This window comes from Mizuhopecten yessoensis, unplaced genomic scaffold (assembly GCF_002113885.1).
Source record: "Mizuhopecten yessoensis strain PY_sf001 unplaced genomic scaffold, ASM211388v2 scaffold245, whole genome shotgun sequence".
NCBI classification, from domain to species: domain Eukaryota; kingdom Metazoa; phylum Mollusca; class Bivalvia; order Pectinida; family Pectinidae; genus Mizuhopecten; species Mizuhopecten yessoensis.
Genome location: NW_018403450.1, coordinates 873,721 through 891,845, shown reverse-complemented (window position 1 = coordinate 891,845; position 18,125 = coordinate 873,721). Strand labels below are relative to the sequence as shown.

The 18,125-nt window shown below is 37.3% G+C and overlaps 1 protein-coding gene across 2 annotated transcripts; it reads left to right on the top strand.

Moving 5' to 3' along the window:
* Positions 1-4,945: 4,945 nt before the first annotated feature.
* Positions 4,946-16,710, top strand: LOC110443463 (cytochrome P450 4F4-like). Of its 2 annotated transcripts, none has more exons than XM_021487723.1 (13): positions 4,946-5,143; positions 5,734-5,904; positions 6,268-6,469; positions 6,905-7,032; positions 9,408-9,532; positions 10,190-10,252; positions 10,989-11,112; positions 11,697-11,829; positions 12,343-12,466; positions 13,270-13,465; positions 14,626-14,702; positions 15,389-15,454; positions 15,691-16,710. In XM_021487723.1, exons 2-13 carry the CDS (start codon positions 5,743-5,745, stop codon positions 15,788-15,790), a joined length of 1,500 nt encoding a protein of 499 aa, XP_021343398.1. In that variant the 5' UTR covers positions 4,946-5,143; positions 5,734-5,742; the 3' UTR covers positions 15,791-16,710. The 2 variants fall into 2 exon arrangements, with proteins under 2 accessions (XP_021343398.1, XP_021343482.1); XM_021487807.1 differs by having other exon boundaries at positions 5,131-5,201.
* Positions 16,711-18,125: the final 1,415 nt, after the last annotated feature.

Sequence of the window (18,125 nt, the reverse complement as noted above, 5' to 3'; positions counted from 1 at the left end):
ATCAGCGCATTGCAATTTGGTAACTAAAATGTTCACAGGATGGCAAAGAGATTGCCAGCCAGGAACTCAATCATTCTCACAATATCGTTATCAGTATATAAGAAAGCTCGCATAACAGGAGAATGTAGGCGTTCCTTAAGTTTGGTATAAGGAATGGTAGTTTTCTTCTTCTTATCGTTCGCCTTTACACTTGAATACCAGTCCGCTTAACAAATCTGGTGGTCTTCTGTAGGGCATCCCACTGGTCCATATAGTTTCTCTTTGAGTGGTGTTGGTGAATGCCATATCTTATTATCAGTGCCTAATGGATCTTGCATGACTTTAACAAGTGTGCAGTATCCTGATCTGCTTCTCCACAATGACACATTGGAGATGGAACAACTTTCATGACTTTGTATAGATGTTGATTGAGTCTGTTGTGTCCTGTCCTCAGTCGGAAGATGGTGGTTTGGTCAGATCTTGTTAGCTGGTGGTAAAGGTCTTGTTGCTGAGGGGTCTTGAATGAGATTTGATGTTAGTCTTTATCTCTGTGTAGCAGACAGGATTTTCTTCCTGTTGTTGTTCAGCACTATGCTTTGCTAATTTATCGGCTTGTTCATTACCCCAAACTCCACAGTGAGAAGGAATCCACTGTAGAACTGTTGTCAGACTTTTAATGGTGTATAAAGCTTGTTCCAATTGAGGTAGCTTGTCGTTTGTCAAAGCTTGCAGCACAGAGAGGGCATCAGTCAGGAATATTACTCGTTAAAGATACAAGACGCTTTTACTAGATTACACTTACTTGTTTATCTTTTTTCACATGACTTTGCTGTATGGAATGATACCAGTACACCAGCATAATTTTAATTACCATTTTTTGTAAAATCTAGTTTTTGTACAACCATTATCAAAAAAACATAATAATGACATGCAGATATCAAAATTACATAATATACATATTTTATCATTACTTCAAATCAATATGATGTGTGCATACTTTTACAACTGTAAGGAGAGGGCGCTCATAGGCTTTGCCTGTTGCCCAATTCCTTTGTATCTAAGATCAGAACAATAAATATACTGAAATGAAAAAAAAAATACTTGAGTTGTGCTATCATCTTTGATTTTGATGGAGTGTGCAGCATGAATAAGGGCTTCTTCAGCTTTGTAGTTTGAACAATGTAGGCCTGTTGGTATTGCCTCTGATTGTTAATCTCCGTAGGGGTACTTAATGTATATACTAGCCCCTCCTTTTGTTGTGGCATTTGTGGCTGACCCGTCTGTATATACTTTTACCCGGGAGTCTGAAGGTTACTCGTTTTCAAGCATGCTCATTGTCAGTGTTTTCTTAACAGTGCTAGCCTGTTCGTCTGTGGTAGGATTGAACGGAACTGAGGTCTGGATGATGACATTTCCAAGTTTATCTTCACAAGGGTTGTTATTCATTTTGAAAGCTGTGTGTTTGACATATTTTGGTAAAACTTCCTGGTGTTTTCTTTGTAAGGCTCTTGTCTCTAACGTAAAGCTGGATCTTTTGAGACTGCCTGGGGAGGGTGGTTTTCTCTTTCCTTCTTTCATAATGGCTGTTTATACGTAGTGTTGTGGTCTGTTAGAGTGCGCTGTATGGCCCAACACCGCCGTCTTCAGCACTCTAGGTTTTCTGTCGGGGTTACCTCACCCTTAACTTCGGAACAAATGTTCTGATCCTGGAAGTACAGGAAGGATGTTACAGATTCCTAGTTCTGGATTTTCCTCGAGGTTGTCACCTGAAGCCTTTCCCTGGCAAAGAAATGGTAGTGTCAAGGGTCGAAAAGTCAAATAGTTTGCTTGAAGAAACATTATTGAGAAGAGGTGTTTCAAGATTTCTTCAAAATCCACTTACTGTTTATTCCACTTCTTGAGTGTACAGTGTCACAATACGACAGCACCCCTGGAACTGAGAGTGGTAGTGAGGATTTTGAATAATGACTTAGTTGAGCAACTAGAAGAGGTAGCGTTGTTAAAAGGGATCCTTACGAAGTTCTGGAATCCAAAAACAATCGAGATAGATCCTTAAACTTGTCATTAGTGGATATTCGGAAAGTTTGTAAAACGGAAGCGTGATTTGTTAGGATTCAGCTTCCGAAAAATTGGAAAATGTGTAGGCAGGGTTCCTTTGGTTTTCTAGCTAGCCTTCTTATTTCTGCAAGCAGGTTATGAAATAGCGTTTGCAGACACGGAATGACTTACCTGAATAGATCCATAATGGGCAACAGTTCACGCTAATCTCCTCTCGCATCTTTCACGAGACAATCATTCCAGAAATATGTGATTAAGCTAATGTGTAACCTTCTTCATAATATACGAATTCTGCAATGAAAATCAAATTCTTCTTGTTTCAATGAAGAATCTTTTTTATACGTAAGAACACACATAGTGAAACTGAAATAAATAACTACTACTATATAGTTATTATAAATAGATTGTAGAAACGTTATGAAAAAGTTTTATCTTACAAAAGTAAAGCTTGTATATCAAGTTGGCATTAAAATATCTTAATGAAGATTGCGATTCGCCCGACGATAGGTCTCTAAAATTAAAGCATCTACATTAGATTATTTCCTTTTGCACATTTAAGTGACACTATCTAATATCAGTTTTTATGGTAGAGCTAATTAGCTATATATTCAGGCATATGTGCCTCTAGGCAGTAAGTCCAAAGATTACGTGAACCCATGATAAAACATGTTTACACTTATAGACACATCGTCCGTTGTTTAGTTTTACCTAACCAGATAATTAACAGGAAGTACCCACCACCTGTCTGTAAGGGTTTGGGTTCGACTGTCTCCAAACTGACCCCGGGATGACACAAGGATAAAACACTCTTTCCAGTCTCTTTCCTATATTTGTTCATGGGGCGGAGGCAGCCTGTAAATTTGTTATCGGTACAGATAATGCAGATTCGTACTAATTAGGTAAAACAATACAAAAAATCCAGATTTGTTAAAGGAAAACGTATGTCACATAGACCTATCCGTTATAAAAAAAAAGAGTCAAAATTCATTATTGGGAGTCAAAACATACTCTCAGTGGTCTTCTGAAAGTTACCTAAGGCACCAAAAGGAAAAATGCAAATAAAACACACAGATGAGAAATATAAAAAGTAGTTGTTGAGATCATCTTGCTTTGTCAGTAATATGATGGTTCTTCTTGTTAAATTATCTAGGCAAATATAGCTGTAGATAAGTTTGTCTTTCAATGTTAAAATAACCGAAAATATACAAAACTGTACAAAGGAATAGATGGTATTTAGCAGGTGATGATGACCCCAGATTGGAGGAAGCTTTTCAATAGACAAAAATTCCGGACGAAAACAAAGCACTGTTTGCTCTGTGGCTCTTCACTGTAGCAATGCCCTTCCGCAACAGAAAGATAAAACAGAACAACATCAAGTACTGACCAGGGTTTTATCACAGGAAACATTTAATGGTTTGTGCTATATAATGGAAGATACATGAGGCATGTCCCTTCATTACATAAAACCCGCTTCACTTACTTGGTTTAAAATGAATGACAAGAGATTGCATGCATTAGAAATTCTCGTGCCCACTGTTTAATAACTGTAAATTAGTGTCGGAAACTCTTTTTTCCGTCATGACTTTATATATAGATATCATAAATAATTTCTGAAAAGTAAGTCATACCTTGCGAGACTTTTATTAGACTTAATAAGGATGAAAGAAACAAAAATAATCAACAACAGTATTCTGAGTGTAAAATTGCAGTTGAACTTGATCAGGATTCGAACCCTGGATTGTATATTGTTATACTATCGTTCTAACTTCATCAGGTACTTTTTCAACGAATGTGTCATGGTCCAACTTTTCCTACAGTTGGTATATACATGTATATATATCCAAGCGGAAGTAAAGGGAAGGATAGAGTATATAGAAAAAAAACTACAGTGCATGGAACAGGGATCCTTAAAGATGATCGTGTACTCTTTAAATATTATATAATACTAGTGGACTAGTTTAGATGATTTACCCTTAATGAACGACGATTTAAATTTAAAGCTCTGGGATTTTAATCAATTCTGACTTGTTTGAATTATTCAACTACTTTCTAAGCCAAAATACCTCCAATGCCTCCAATAGTGTTATAGAGGCATCCTAACTCATTGTTCCACGTGTGAAGTTATAGAGGAATCCTAACTCATTGTTCCAGGTGTGAAGTTATAGAGGCATCCTAACTCAGTGTTCCACGTGTGAAGTTATAGAGGAATCCTAACTCATTGTTCCCCGTGTGAAGTTATAGAGGCGTCCTAACTCATTGTTCCACGTGCGAAGTTATAGAGGCATCCTAACGCATTGTTCCACGTGTGAAGTTATAGAGGCATCCTAACTCATTGTTCCACGTGTGAAGTTGTAAATTTTGCATGTACATGTAGAAGCATGGTTATATAAATATTTAAACAACATATCGTCTGAAGTCCCTGACGGAGAGAGAGAGATAGAAAGGGGGAGAGGGAAGGAGAGAGGGAGAAACAGAGACAGGCAGAAACAGACAGATAGACAGGGACGAATCGAGAGGGACAGAACGATGTAACCAAACAGACAGTCAGTCAGACAGACAGATAGGGACAGGGAGAGACAGACAGACAGACAGACAGACAGACAGACAGACAGACAGAGACAGGGAGAGACAGACAGACGGACAGACAGAAAGGCAGACAGGGACGAATCGAGAGGGACAGAACGATGTAACCAAACAGACAGTCAGTCAGACAGACAGATAGAGACAGGGAGAGACAGACAGACAAACAGACAGTCAGACAGACAGACAGAGACAGGGAGAGACAGACAGACGGATGCATTGGCGTACTAAATAGATAAACATGAGCAAAGTTCACTCCACTTACAACTTCCACACTTGTAAGTTAACACAAGTGTAATCTGTCGAGCATACAACCATCAATCTTGATCATTGAGATTGGACACAAGAAGTTATAATTTACATGGGAAAAGACTCTGTGTAGCTTGTATATTGTGTGTGTGGCTCTTCAAAGTTTACAACATTTGTGTGTCGTCCCAAGCGTAAACAGACTATGACTGACCTCGTGATCTCATATCTGTACTGATATCAGCACTAAGGACCGGACTTAGAGCAGTAAACGACACAGGTAAATGTATGCCATCTATACAAGCTATCACGTTTGAAACTGCATCAGGCTTCTCAAAGTAAGAACAAATATAAGTATATGTGAAATAAGATGTACCCATTGATAGATCATGCTAAGGTGAAGTTGCTCAATGTCTACAAAAGTATAACTGCTTGCGTCACAGACTATTTTATTTTGTCAAGGGATATGCGTAGTGTATGTGTAATTGCTAGCAGACGCCATGCATCCGGGAATGTAAGAGTTATCGAGCTTTGTGTGAAGCTTTCGTAGTAGAATTCAGTATGTTAGAATTATTTACGAATCCCTCCGTTTGCACTTAAGAATGGAGATGCCATAGAAAATCAGCTAAATCGGTGTTCACATATCAAAATTAGTCAATTATCTAGCGGGTATTTTCTTTCAAAAGGAAACACAACCACAGTAGATATAGTTTCTGGTCGGCAATATGGACTTCGTTAGCTCGGTAGCTTATTTTTTTCTTAGTTTGAAAATTATTATTGGTTTCAAAAAACCGTTGATGTAAAAAATGTAACAGTTGTGCAATGCTATACGTTGTAACTAGGGATCTGTATTTGTTATGTTGATAACAGAAATCCAACATGGAGCTACCGATGCTTGTGTTCTGTACCCTCTTGATGGGTTTATCCCTGTGGAAATTGAACAGTTTGGTTCAAAAATATAAAACATACATCGAACTATATACATCCGACAAAGTGATCAGATTTGGAAAGTTTCATCCGTTATGGGGACATTTACATTTGGTAAGTACATTTGTAGTTCCTATTTCTTGTTGCTTGACTTAATTTCTGTGTTTATCATTATATTCAACCGCGTGTTAAATATCTCACAAATAGGCAAACGCCACTGTATCGTTTATGCTTTAGATTTACCTTTCGGCATTTACATGACAATATTGATTTGAATGTAGTTGAAAACCGGAGGACCCGGGGAAAACCCACACGTGGTCGGGCTGGTGACCCCATAATGTTTCATGTCCGATCGGGGGATCGAACCATTGCCATCTTGCTTAAAGGCGGGTGCACTAACCACTGCGCAATTACGCCCCCAACAACTTTGTTTAGTCAGATATGTTTTTAACGTATCACAAGAATATCTTTTTGCAGCTAGTTCCTCTCTTTAAATTCCAAATCTTGGTGGATAAAGGGATGCGTGAGACAGGACGGAAAGTGTCCTGCTACTGGATGTCCTTTCTCTACCCAATCCTCGGGGTGTGTCATCCAGACACAGTTAAGATACTCCTTAAATCAAGTACGCCGAAGAACAAACAGACAGGGGGTGGTTACTTCACGCTTCTGCCGTGGTTAGGTACGTATATTTTGAAACAATATCGTTTGTACATTCACTCATATGGACATGTCATTTAGCACGAGGTCCATTTTCATATGAGATTTTTGAAGAAAAACAAATACGTGTTTTCTAAACATCACTTGAATTAGAAACGAAACGATTTTTTGTTACCATCTGTGTTTGCAATTTTGTGTAAGTCTTGTGGCCAAGTCCTCTTTTTGATAATTTTGGTATTGACATCTTGTTGTTACATCTTCTAAATAAACTTAGAGTGAAATACTGGTGGGAAACCCCATCTAAACTTTCATGAATAATCATCTTTTAAGGTTGGTTCCTTTTTTCTCCCACAAGTCCTTTTAGATTTGATGGTTGTCTGTGTGTCGAATCTGTATAATGATAAGGAAGGTGTGAACTGTAATGTAATTATTTTAATACGGTATCTCACAATACCAGGTGATGGACTACTGATCAGTGACGGTAAGAAGTGGGAAAGAAACAGACGCTTGTTGACACCAGCATTCCACTTCGACATTCTCAAAACTTACGTACCCATCTATAACAAAGTGTTCGACATCTTTCTGGTAAGATTTATAGCACAGACTTCTTTAACGAATCAAAGGTTTAGAAAAGACAGGCTGGTTCTCCGTTGCTAAGGTTTAAAAGACATGCTGCTTCTCCGTTGCTGAGGTTTACAAGACAGACTGCTTATCTGCTACTAAGGTTTATAAGACCGGCTGCTTTCCTTTACTAAGGTTAATAAGACAGGCTTTTTCTCTTTTGCTAAGGTTTATAAAACAGGTTGTTTCTCCGTTACTAAGGTAAATAAGACAGGCCGCTTCTCCGTTGTTAAGTTTATAAGACAGGCTGCTTCTCCGTTACTAAGGTTTATAAGACAGGCTGCTTCTTCTTTGCTAAAATGTATAAGACCGTCTACATCTCCGTTGCTAAGTTTTATAAAACAGGTTGTTTCTCCGTTCTTAGGTTTATAAGACATGCTGCTTCTCCGTTGCTAAGGTGCATAAGACATGCTGCTTCTCCGTTGCTAAGGTTTATGAGACAAGCTGCTTCTCTGTTACGTAGGTTTATAAGACAGGCTACCTCTCCGTTACTAAGGTGTATAAGACATGCTGCTTCTCCGTTGCTAAGGTTTATAAGACAGGCTGCTTTTACGTTACTAAGGTTTATAAGACAGCCGGCTTCCACGTTGGTCACTTTTAAAAAAAAAACAGGCTGATTTCCGTTGTTTAGTTGAATAAGACAGAAAACTTTTCCATTGCTTAGGTTTCTATGTCAGGCCTATTCTTCAATGCTTAGGTTTCTATGTCAGGCCTATTCTACAATGCTTAGGTTTCTATGTCAGGCTTATTTTCCAATGCTTATGTTTCTATGCCAGGCCTATTCTCCAATGCTTAGGTTTCTATGTCAGGCCTATTTTCCAATGCTTATGTTTCTATGCCAGGCCTATTCTCCAATGCTTAGGTTTCTATGTCAGGCTTATTTTCCAATGCTTAGGTTTCTATGCCAGGCCTATTCTCCAATGCTTAGGTTTCTATGTCAGGCCTATTTTCCAATGCTTATGTTTCTATGCCAGGCCTATTCTACAATGCTTAGGTTTCTATGTCAGGCTTATTTTCCAATGCTTAGGTTTCTATGTCAGGCTTATTCTCCAATGCTTAGGTTTCTATGTCAGGCCTATTCTTCAATGCTTAGGTTTCTATGTCAGGCTTTTTCTCGAATGCTTAGGTTTCTATGTCAGGCCTATTCTACAATGCTTAGGTTTCTATGTCAGGCATATTCTCCAAGGCTTAGGTTTCTGTGTTAGGCCTATTCTCCAATGCTTAGGTGTCTATGTCACGCCTATTCTCCAATGCTTATGTTTCTATGTCAGGCTTATTCTCCAATGCTTAGGTTTCTATGTCAGGCCTATTTTCCAATGCTTATGTTTCTATGCCAGGCCTATTCTCCAATGCTTAGGTTTCTATGTCAGGCTTTTTCTCGAATGCTTAGGTTTCTATGTCAGGCTTTTTCTCGAATGTTTAGGTTTCTATGTCAGGCCTATTTTCAAATGCATAAGTTTCTATGCAAGGCCTATTCTCCAATGCTTAGGTTTCTATGTCAGGCTTTTTCTCCATTGCTAAGGTTTTTATGTCAGGCCTATTCTCCAATGCTTAGGTTTCTATGTCAGGCCTATTTTCCAATGCTTAGGTTTCTATGTCACGCCTATTCTCCAATGCTTATGTCTCTATGTCAGGCCTATTTTCTAATGCTTAGGGTTCTATGTCAGGCCTATTCTCCTATGCTTCGGGTTCTATGTCAGGCCTATTTTCCAATGCTTACGTTTCTATGTCAGGCCTATTTTCCAATGCTTATGTTTCTATGCCAGGCCTATTCTCCAATGCTTAGTTTTCTATGTCAGGCCTATTTTCCAATGCTTATGTTTCTATGCCAGGCCTATTCTCCAATGCTTAGGTTTCTATGTCACGCCTATTCTCCAATGCTTATGTTTCTATGTCAGGCCTATTTTCTAATGCTTAGGTTTCTATGTCAGGCCTATTCTCCTATGCTTCGGTTTCTATGTCAGGCCTATTTTCCAATGCTTACGTTTCTATGTCAGGCCTATTCTCCAATGCTTAGGTTTCTATGTCAGGCCTATTCTCCAATGCTTAGGTTTATATGTCAGGCCTATTCTCCAATGATTAAGTTTCTATGTCAGGCCTATTCAAATGCTTAGGTTTCTATGTCAGATAATATATATATTTTTTTTAAGAAAAATAAGTATAAGACAAGTTCATTTTCAGTCCTCATTTTAAAATAAATTAAATTGAAGCACATACGTTTTAATAGAACATGCAATCTTTATTTTGTTTCAAAAGATCAATAGTTGTACATATTACATTGGGCAATAGGAAATCCTCAGTAACAAATAATATAGAAAAAAATCACGTTTCGTTTTTAGGATGAAGTAGAAGTAGCGACCAGTGGCGGTAAAAGTACGGAGATTCATCACAGAGTAGGACTCGCTACACTGGATACTCTGTTACGCTGTGCCCTGTCGTACGAGGATAACGTACAGGAACAGGGGTGAGCACTGTTTAATTTGTAACCGTTTAAGATCGTTTTTGGACATTATCGCGTCGTTTACTCGTACAGTGCATAAAGAATGCTTAGAACTTTTGGCTGAATTACAGTTGCAATGTAATAAAAAAAATGAATATGGTTATATATTAGAACGGAAGGTGGTGGCCTCCTCCTCCTCTTCTGTCTCACAATGACAGCCGAAACGCTTCAAATATTTACATCTCTTATTTCTAATCAAAGAGGCATTATAATTTTCATCTGTGTTTTAATCATTGCATCTCTCATAAGGAATATTTAATCTTTAGACATCATAACTAAAAGTAATAACGCATTCTAGTATTTCCTCTACATTTCACCGCCGCTTTGTTTATACAGGTACCCTAATAACACAGGCGAAAGTATTGGAAACTTACTAAAGTTATATATATGTTCATTCGCACAATAAACTGTTGTACAGCGAATTATATAGAGTACAAAGGTTGATGTTTTCCTTTATATTTTGACACATTAAAATAAATGTTAAATGTTAAAAAAAAAAAAAAAAAAAAAAAAAAAGACATGTACCAAACGTGTTTAATAGTTTCACAATATGGTGGAACAGAAACGTACAATTATGCTGTGTTATCTTACAACTGCTTGCTCTCTTGTTGTGCTTTGCAGATCAAAACATCCCTATGTAAACGCGGTCCGGATCCTTACCAACCTCTCAGTCAAGAGAATAATGTAAGAATTACTGCACAAGTTACTATTGATGTGAAAAATAACATCCCGATGCCTGAATTTATATGACACTTGACTTAACCGACATCTGAAGTAACTTTACTGACACGTGATTAGGAAGACACGTGACTTTACTGACACGTGACCAGGTAGACACGTGACTTAACCGACACGTGGCTAGGTAGACACGTGACTTTACATGTTTGTTAAGTCACACTATTTGCCTTAGATATATAAATATACTTACATGTTACATAAGAATCGTTGTCTTTTTGTATCGTATCTCAGACTAGATTGTATTAGTTTTCAATTACTCATTCAATGAGCTGTCAAACTTTTGTGCAAAGCGGTCTAAATGAAACTTCTTTGGATTTCGCCTCGCGAAGAGTTTCGGGGTACATTTGCGTTTCGGTTAAAGATATGTTTTCGATGATTTTTCGGAAATTTCAATATTTAACTAGAGTTATACCATCCAGTATCAAAGGAGATCGGAACTGTCCGTTTGAACCACCGGCTAACGACAATTGATAGTTAAGTGATTGAATCACAACAGTAAAAATCGCTTTAGACAGGATGGGTTAATGATGAACATAGTAATGTTCTAAAACATCGAAACAAATCGCGGAAAAAAACTTAGGAGTTTCAGTGAGGTAAATGATACGACTTACAAAGAGAAATGGTCCAGGTACCTGTGTGGTATCAAAAAAAATCAATCAAGCAATGTATTTTTTTGTTACAGGGAACCATGGTTACACCCAGACATATTATATAGGTTGTCATCATCTGGAAGGACATTTTTCAAATATGCAAAGTTTGTACATGAGTTTGACGAGAAAGTCATCAAGGAAAGAAAACAAGCTTTGGTAAGTTAATAGATTGGTTTCTTATTTACCTATTGATGAGATCTGCCAATTTTAGCATGTCCGGTTGTTTCCGGTTGGTACAGATAATTACTATGTGTTATCGAATGTAATTGATAGACATTGTTAATAAGAGAGACGAAGATGGGGTTTGATAAATATCTCGACTTTGTTCTTTCTGTCACTGACCATCATACCATTTCATTTCTATTCTTATCTCTAATATAAGACGATAAAATGCTCAAACAAATTTATATAAACAGATAAATAAGTAAATAAATAAAATAGCTTAGTTGAAATGTATATTCAAGGGAAGTAACTCGTGCGGCTTAAAAAAGTCAAAATTGGTACAAGTACATGTAACAGCACACGTTTTTTTTATTTTATTCGAATTTAACTACTTTGCACATTGAACACTTTTTCGTATTAAAAATGTCCGAAAGGTGAACTTTGCTGACAGACCAATTGTCTTCCATGATTGAAAGGTTAAGTAAATTTATATATTATTAACGTTTTACTGACGCAGAGTCCATATCTTTAGCAAACAGTTGATTTAACATTGTTTCTTTTTTATGCTTTGTGGACAGGCGGCCGACAAGTCAGTCATAACTAAGCGTCGGCTAGACTTTCTGGATATTCTGCTGACCGCACGGGACGAGCAGGGCGAGGGGCTGACCGACCGTGAGGTTAGGGACGAGGTCGACACCTTTCTGTTTGAGGGTATGCTTGCTGATAGTTCTTAGAACTCTATAATTATAAAATTATTTATTATCAGAAACCTTCAACGTTTTAATACCCATAAAGATATGTTCAATACACCAAAACCAGAGACAAACAATACCTTCCTATTTGAGGGTATGCTTTCTGATAATTCTTCGTACTATATATGATCATAGAAGTATTGGTTATAAGGTAACTTCAAGGTTGTATTACCCCTAAAGAAATGGTCAATATACCAAAACTGGAGACATATAATATATACTGTTTTGACGTTAAGAATCGCCGCACATCTGGCAAACTTTTGAGCTATGTATTGAAACGCGGCATTAACATATAGCTTTGGTAAATATATATAATCATGTGGTATTATTATGAATGATGTTCTTTATAGAAAGGTTCCGCTGAATGTATCATGTAGGATTGCTGGTTGAGAACAGAAATATATATTTTAACTCGTTCTATTGGTTTATAATGTACATATATAATATATATAAAAGTCTTCGTTCTTACCAGGTCATGACACGACGGCCTCCTCTCTAAGTTGGGCCATTTACTCATTATCAAAAAACCTGAAAGAGCAACAAAAGGTCTACGAGGAAGTAACGAAAGTACTTGGTGACAGAACACAAGTTGAATGGTAAATATTCATATGTTCCTAATGTATCATGTACCTGATTAGCTACGGTGTCATATTGGCATAAACTGATGCAAAAACTATTTAATGGTATGCATGAAATACTACGCTGTAACTCACTATCGTCTTTTACATTTGTATGTAATTGTGTCCTTAGTTCGTGCCACAGTGTAAGATATCAGGAAATTTATGATGATGTCATTTTTCCAAGCATCATTAATCAAAGAGATGAAATACACACGAATTAGAATACTTGGAGAGAAGTTGTTTTAAGAGCAATGTCCTGTATTAAAAGCATAAACTTAAAGAAAGGAGGGGAGATTACAACAGCGACGTTAATATAAATCAAAATATGCACTGGATATGAACGAACGAATGTCTGTCTATTGCCAAAGTCAAATCACAAATTAAAGAGGCAGCTAGGTTTCTATGAATAAGCAACACAAATAAAAACTGAAAAAATGCTTTAGTGGACTCTCAAAACAAAAAGACGATACCGATGTGAATATGGTTGCCAGTTAGGACCAAATAACAAAGCTCTAAGCATGTTCCTCCTGGCTAAGGTCGACAACTAAAAACCGCTTCAATACGACAGCGACGGAGGAACAAAACGAGAATGGGACAACGCCAGAACATGGTATGGTGACGATGACGAGAGAATGCGAGAATATGAAGGCGAACTATATGATGAGATTTCTTTTCTTTCGCCGGCCACTATAAGTAAAACATGTTTCCAAACTGTCTTCTCATAGTTTAACTGACGGCGGCGAAATGTTGTTATACATTTGTGTTTGTTCATTGAACAGGTCTGATATAAAGGAGCTTTCTCGTCTGGCTTTGTTCCTGAAGGAATCCATGCGTATGTATTCTCCAGTGCCTTCAGTAGGCCGTATCACAACAGAGGAAATAGACCTAGACGGACTCAAGGTTCCCGCCAATATGCAGATATACGTGTTGATACATGCTCTTAACAACCGGGAGGACATATGGGGCGACCCCGAGGTACATGGCCATTTGACTTGTACATGTACATACTGTAAAAACACTTGTTTTCCGCGGTATTATCATTTCATGTTAAATCACCAGAATGTTTGCTTTAAATGATGATCTCACTTTGCTTGAAGCCGTACGAGCAGTTTCAACGTGCCACAGATCAAATAGCCTAGCAATGGATGTTCGTCTAGGGATTTCACGTCCTTGTTACACCTATATCAATATGAAGACAGTGTCCACGGTTGATTAACTCATATAAGAGATTATTTCATTACAAAGAAATGTCATAACATGAACACACTAACAGGACACATCCGGTCACATTATACTGGTAACGGGCTAACCAGTTCTTATTGCCTAACCATTTAAACTTAACGTCATTCAGGAACCTTAACTGCCAATTTAATGAGTTTTGGGCGCTTCGGTCAGGGGACAGAATATATAACCTTCCACACTTGGGTGAACGTTTAGGCACTAAGGTTGAAAATGAAGTATTGTCTAGCAAGGCGCTAGGGTCCGATAATGTTGTGAGAAAGGAGAGGAAATAAATATATGTATCTCAAGTGTTGTGATGGGTGTAGATGGATTCCGGTCTCTTCCGTATTCCTAAAAAGAAGTGCACAAGCAATCCCCAATTCGACAGAGCTGTTCCCATATAAGTCGCGTCTTACAGATCATGTAATAATTAACGGCAGGTTTTATCGTTATGCCACTTTTAAACAAAGTGAGGATGAACTCCACCTTCATTTGTCCGGTCCTGCTGCTAATCAGGCAGTGCTTTAAAACCCTAAATAGGTTTCGTTCATTTTCCATTCTTGAAAAGAAGCAATATAAAAAGGAGGAGATGATGTTCCCTATATTTTACATGGTTGTTAAGAAATTTAAAAAAAAAAATGATATATTAATTATGCTTGCACGAAGACAAACATGCTACAGAGAAGTGACAGAAATAGTGGCCAACAGTGCGACAAACGGCCTGTCGCTGTCCATTTGATTATGACGTCATTTACAATCAAATCACAAGGATCGCTTACAATACAATACATTCATCAACTTTATTTTCATCGTATGAATATGCATGAAGCTATTTTTGATTTTTTATAATATGTCACTTCATGAAATACATTGCATACATATCTTACTGAATGTATATTTAAATTTTGTTTCAGACGTTCCGACCAGACAGATTTATAGACGAACCCGAGAAGGATCCATACAGCTACGTACCTTTCTCTGCTGGTTCCAGGTATGGTAGTACAGTCGAATGTACAAATACACGTTCTCCGTTGGCCCGTTGTATCACATATGGCCTCAGTTAGATATGCTCATACATACAAATGCTTTGTTTTATTCAAATAGAAGTCATGCATATCCCTGTTTACTCTGTTTGCAGCAGGTTTGATAGCATGGACAACTAACCGTGTATACAAATCTACTTTTTCTGTTTATTTGCCTGGTATCAAAGTGTAAACTCAATGCACTGTGTAGACATATCGCAAATACCAAGGTTCCTCGTCACTAAGTTAAATTATGAATGGTGTTTATTGAACCCAAATTAGATCAAATAGGCCATATACTATGGTAATGTTTTATTTTGAGATAGTGCTTGATTCAGGCATAAAGTAGCGGTTTTGTTTCTGTATAACGAAACCTACTTCGTTTGTTTCCATGGAAACATTCGTGTGTGGTATTTGCTATGTTTCCATTGCAGATTTTATTTGATCGCAGTTTTCAAGCATTCATTGTTCTCCTCGGGTCTGGCGACTATACAGGAAGTGCTGTGTCCTATATCGTGTTGCAACGTCTTTGAGATTGCGTCACGTTTTTAGGTTGTTTAAATGTATAATATTCAAAATGAACTAATTTCAATAAATGATTTTAATTATTACTCCAAATATATCTGAAAAGTAATTTATGTGTTTCTGTTTACAGAAACTGTATAGGGCAACACTTCGCTTTGGATGAACAGAAAGTCGCTCTAGCAAAATTAGTGCAGAGGTGAGTTAATGATACAAAATATTAAGTCAATTGATACAAAATTGATATTCAGTCTCTTTCTATGAGAGTCAAATGGGGGTATTAGAATCATTGAAACAGAAATTTAATGTAAAATCTGATAATACACAAAAGTTAAATAGAGCTTTATGGTCAACAGTGGTGGAATTGAGTTGTATTTTTTTATGACTGCACTTTGATTGAACAAAAAATTCCGCTTAGTGATTTTTCCTTTTTAGATTTAAGGTACTACCTGACCCTAACCATGAACCGGAACTAGTTTTTGAACTCGTCATGCGCTCTAATAATGGAATACGCATAAAACTTGAGAAGAGATGACCAGATGTGCAATATGTACGTGTGTACTGTGAGACATGTTACATAGTGTTTAGTTATAATTACGTACGGTGATTGTAGGTACCTGGTTGATGCATCGACATCTAGTATATTCGCTTCTATGAATGTGAACTGTTTCCGTTAAACTGTATATGGACAAAAGAGCCGTCGATGGTATTACCCAGTATTCATTTTGCTGAATGAGTGAAAATATTGTGTGGTGTTCATATAATACATACCTTTGATTTGTATGCGATATGTACTTTCAATATAACGTAAACAGGGTGTCTGTTATTATGAACATGTTTGTATAGGCGCATAATATGGTATGTATATACAATTAAAAATCAATTAAATATTTAGACAATTAAACGTAATCGGTGGTTGGTCCTATATTAGCACAACTTGAAAAGATGGCTGAAAATTAATGTAAAACCATCGCAAATGTGAAAAAAAAAATCAACTTGCTGTTAATGGTGTTTGGTGAGCGCTTTTGAGTCTGATTCCGACTGTTGATCTTTTCTGTTCTCATATAACACACTTATTTTCTTATTTTCACTTTCCAGCATTTTATCAAATATTGTGCTTCAGTCATTAGAGTGTTATGTCACATCATTGTGTTGGTGGGTGTGTGCTTGAAAACATAATCTGATCCTAAAATTCGAATGAGCAAGAAACTATAATAATGTAAAGCTGCAATGCCCGATTTACTTGAACAACACGTAGACACTACATCAAGAAATAGCATGGATAGGGCTGTGAACGCAATTAACTCAGTGTCGTTATGGCACTTCCCTTCGCGTCAAGCAGACATTTAGGTGTGGGTTGTCTGTTCCAGGAATAGTGTTAGCGCTGACGATATAGATACTTTGCTAACGAAAATACTACAGAATACTAATATTTAGTGAACTTATATATCCTAAAACTTATAATGTATATATAAACGTATTGAATTGCCGTTGTTCATACATGTATACACCGGCATGAACATTGAAAGAAAAATTGGTTTGGTTTGGTTTAGTATTGTTTAACGTCATATCAACAGCTATGGTCATTTAAGGACGGCCTCCACTGTGTGCAAGATGCATGCGTGTGTGTTTTTGGAGGCTGCGATATGTCCGTGTTTGTCTCCTTGTGATAGCGCGGAACTGATGCCGAGTTTATGGTGCTACCTCACTTAAACATACTGCCTAAGACACCCAGCAGGACACCCCACCCGGTCACAGTATACTGACAACGGGCGAACCAGTCGTCCCACTCCTAATTTGCTTGACGTTAAGCAGGAGTAGAAACTACAATTTCTACAGACTCTGGTATGTCTCGGCCAGTGAACAGAACCCAAAGCCTTCCTCACAGGGGCGAACTCTCCACTAAAGGTCAAAAGTGAGGCATTGGCAAGGGGACATTAGGAAGAAGGAAGATGTTTAGAAAGAAGAGAAAAGATAAATTCGCAAATTAAGTCGCCTCTTACGATCATGCAATGGGGGCAGCAGGTAAAATTCTTACGCCCTACCTGCAGGGACTTTGAAAGAAAACAAAACATCGTTAATCCACGTGATGATATAGCGACTTATTCTTGTTCGAAGTAGAAATAGTTTATGTTGTCTAAATTGAGCACATCTACGTCCCATCGTTACAGGTGGAAGTGTCCACCTTTCCCTTGTCTCGGGGCTCGGGTTTTATGTATGGGATCTAGTTACAGCGACTGATGACGCAGGCTATAAAGCCTATCAGTACGGCAGACGCTGTCAGTGTCAAATTTAGTAAACCTTTACTCATATTCTGGACATCTCGTGTTTCGTCCTATATATCCAACATACATATAGGATATACAGTGTATACATTTTCAAAAAAAAATCGTCTAGACGATTATATTTACTCGCTGTATACAACTTTGTTATTTGTGCAATTTTATTTTCGCATTTGCGTCCATAAATATGTTATTTCTCAGTCTTTGATTTGCACATTCTACATTGTGGGATAAACACAAAATGTCTCAAAAATGTTCCTATAGGGAACGTACGTGTAATAAAATTAATATCAACTGTCGGTTATGTATATTTCTCAGCTTTCGTAATTAGCTCTTTATCTAGGTGTAAAAGCATCTTTTATACAAACGTCCTGCTTTAAAATGTGTAGAATATTTAGAAGTGAGGACGATTCACGAGGTTTGTTTTCGTGTGGTGATACATTCAATTCAATTTCAAAATAAAAGTCTTCATGAAGGTGTCTTTGCACTATTGTGGCAATCTTTTGTCTTCTTTTACTTTCGATTTATTTGTTTTGCTTATTATTATTTTTAATTCAATGTATTTTTGTCTTTTCCTCGTGAAATATC

Bases quoted from the DNA above. Each gene is read 5' to 3' on its own strand.
- LOC110443463 (XM_021487723.1), top strand. From the start codon at position 5,743: ATGGAGCTACCGATGCTTGTGTTCTGTACCCTCTTGATGGGTTTATCC. The intron at 11,113-11,696 runs GTAAGTTAATAG...CTTTGTGGACAG, and splicing joins AGGAAAGAAAACAAGCTTTG to GCGGCCGACAAGTCAGTCAT. The intron at 12,467-13,269 runs GTAAATATTCAT...TTCATTGAACAG, and splicing joins GACAGAACACAAGTTGAATG to GTCTGATATAAAGGAGCTTT.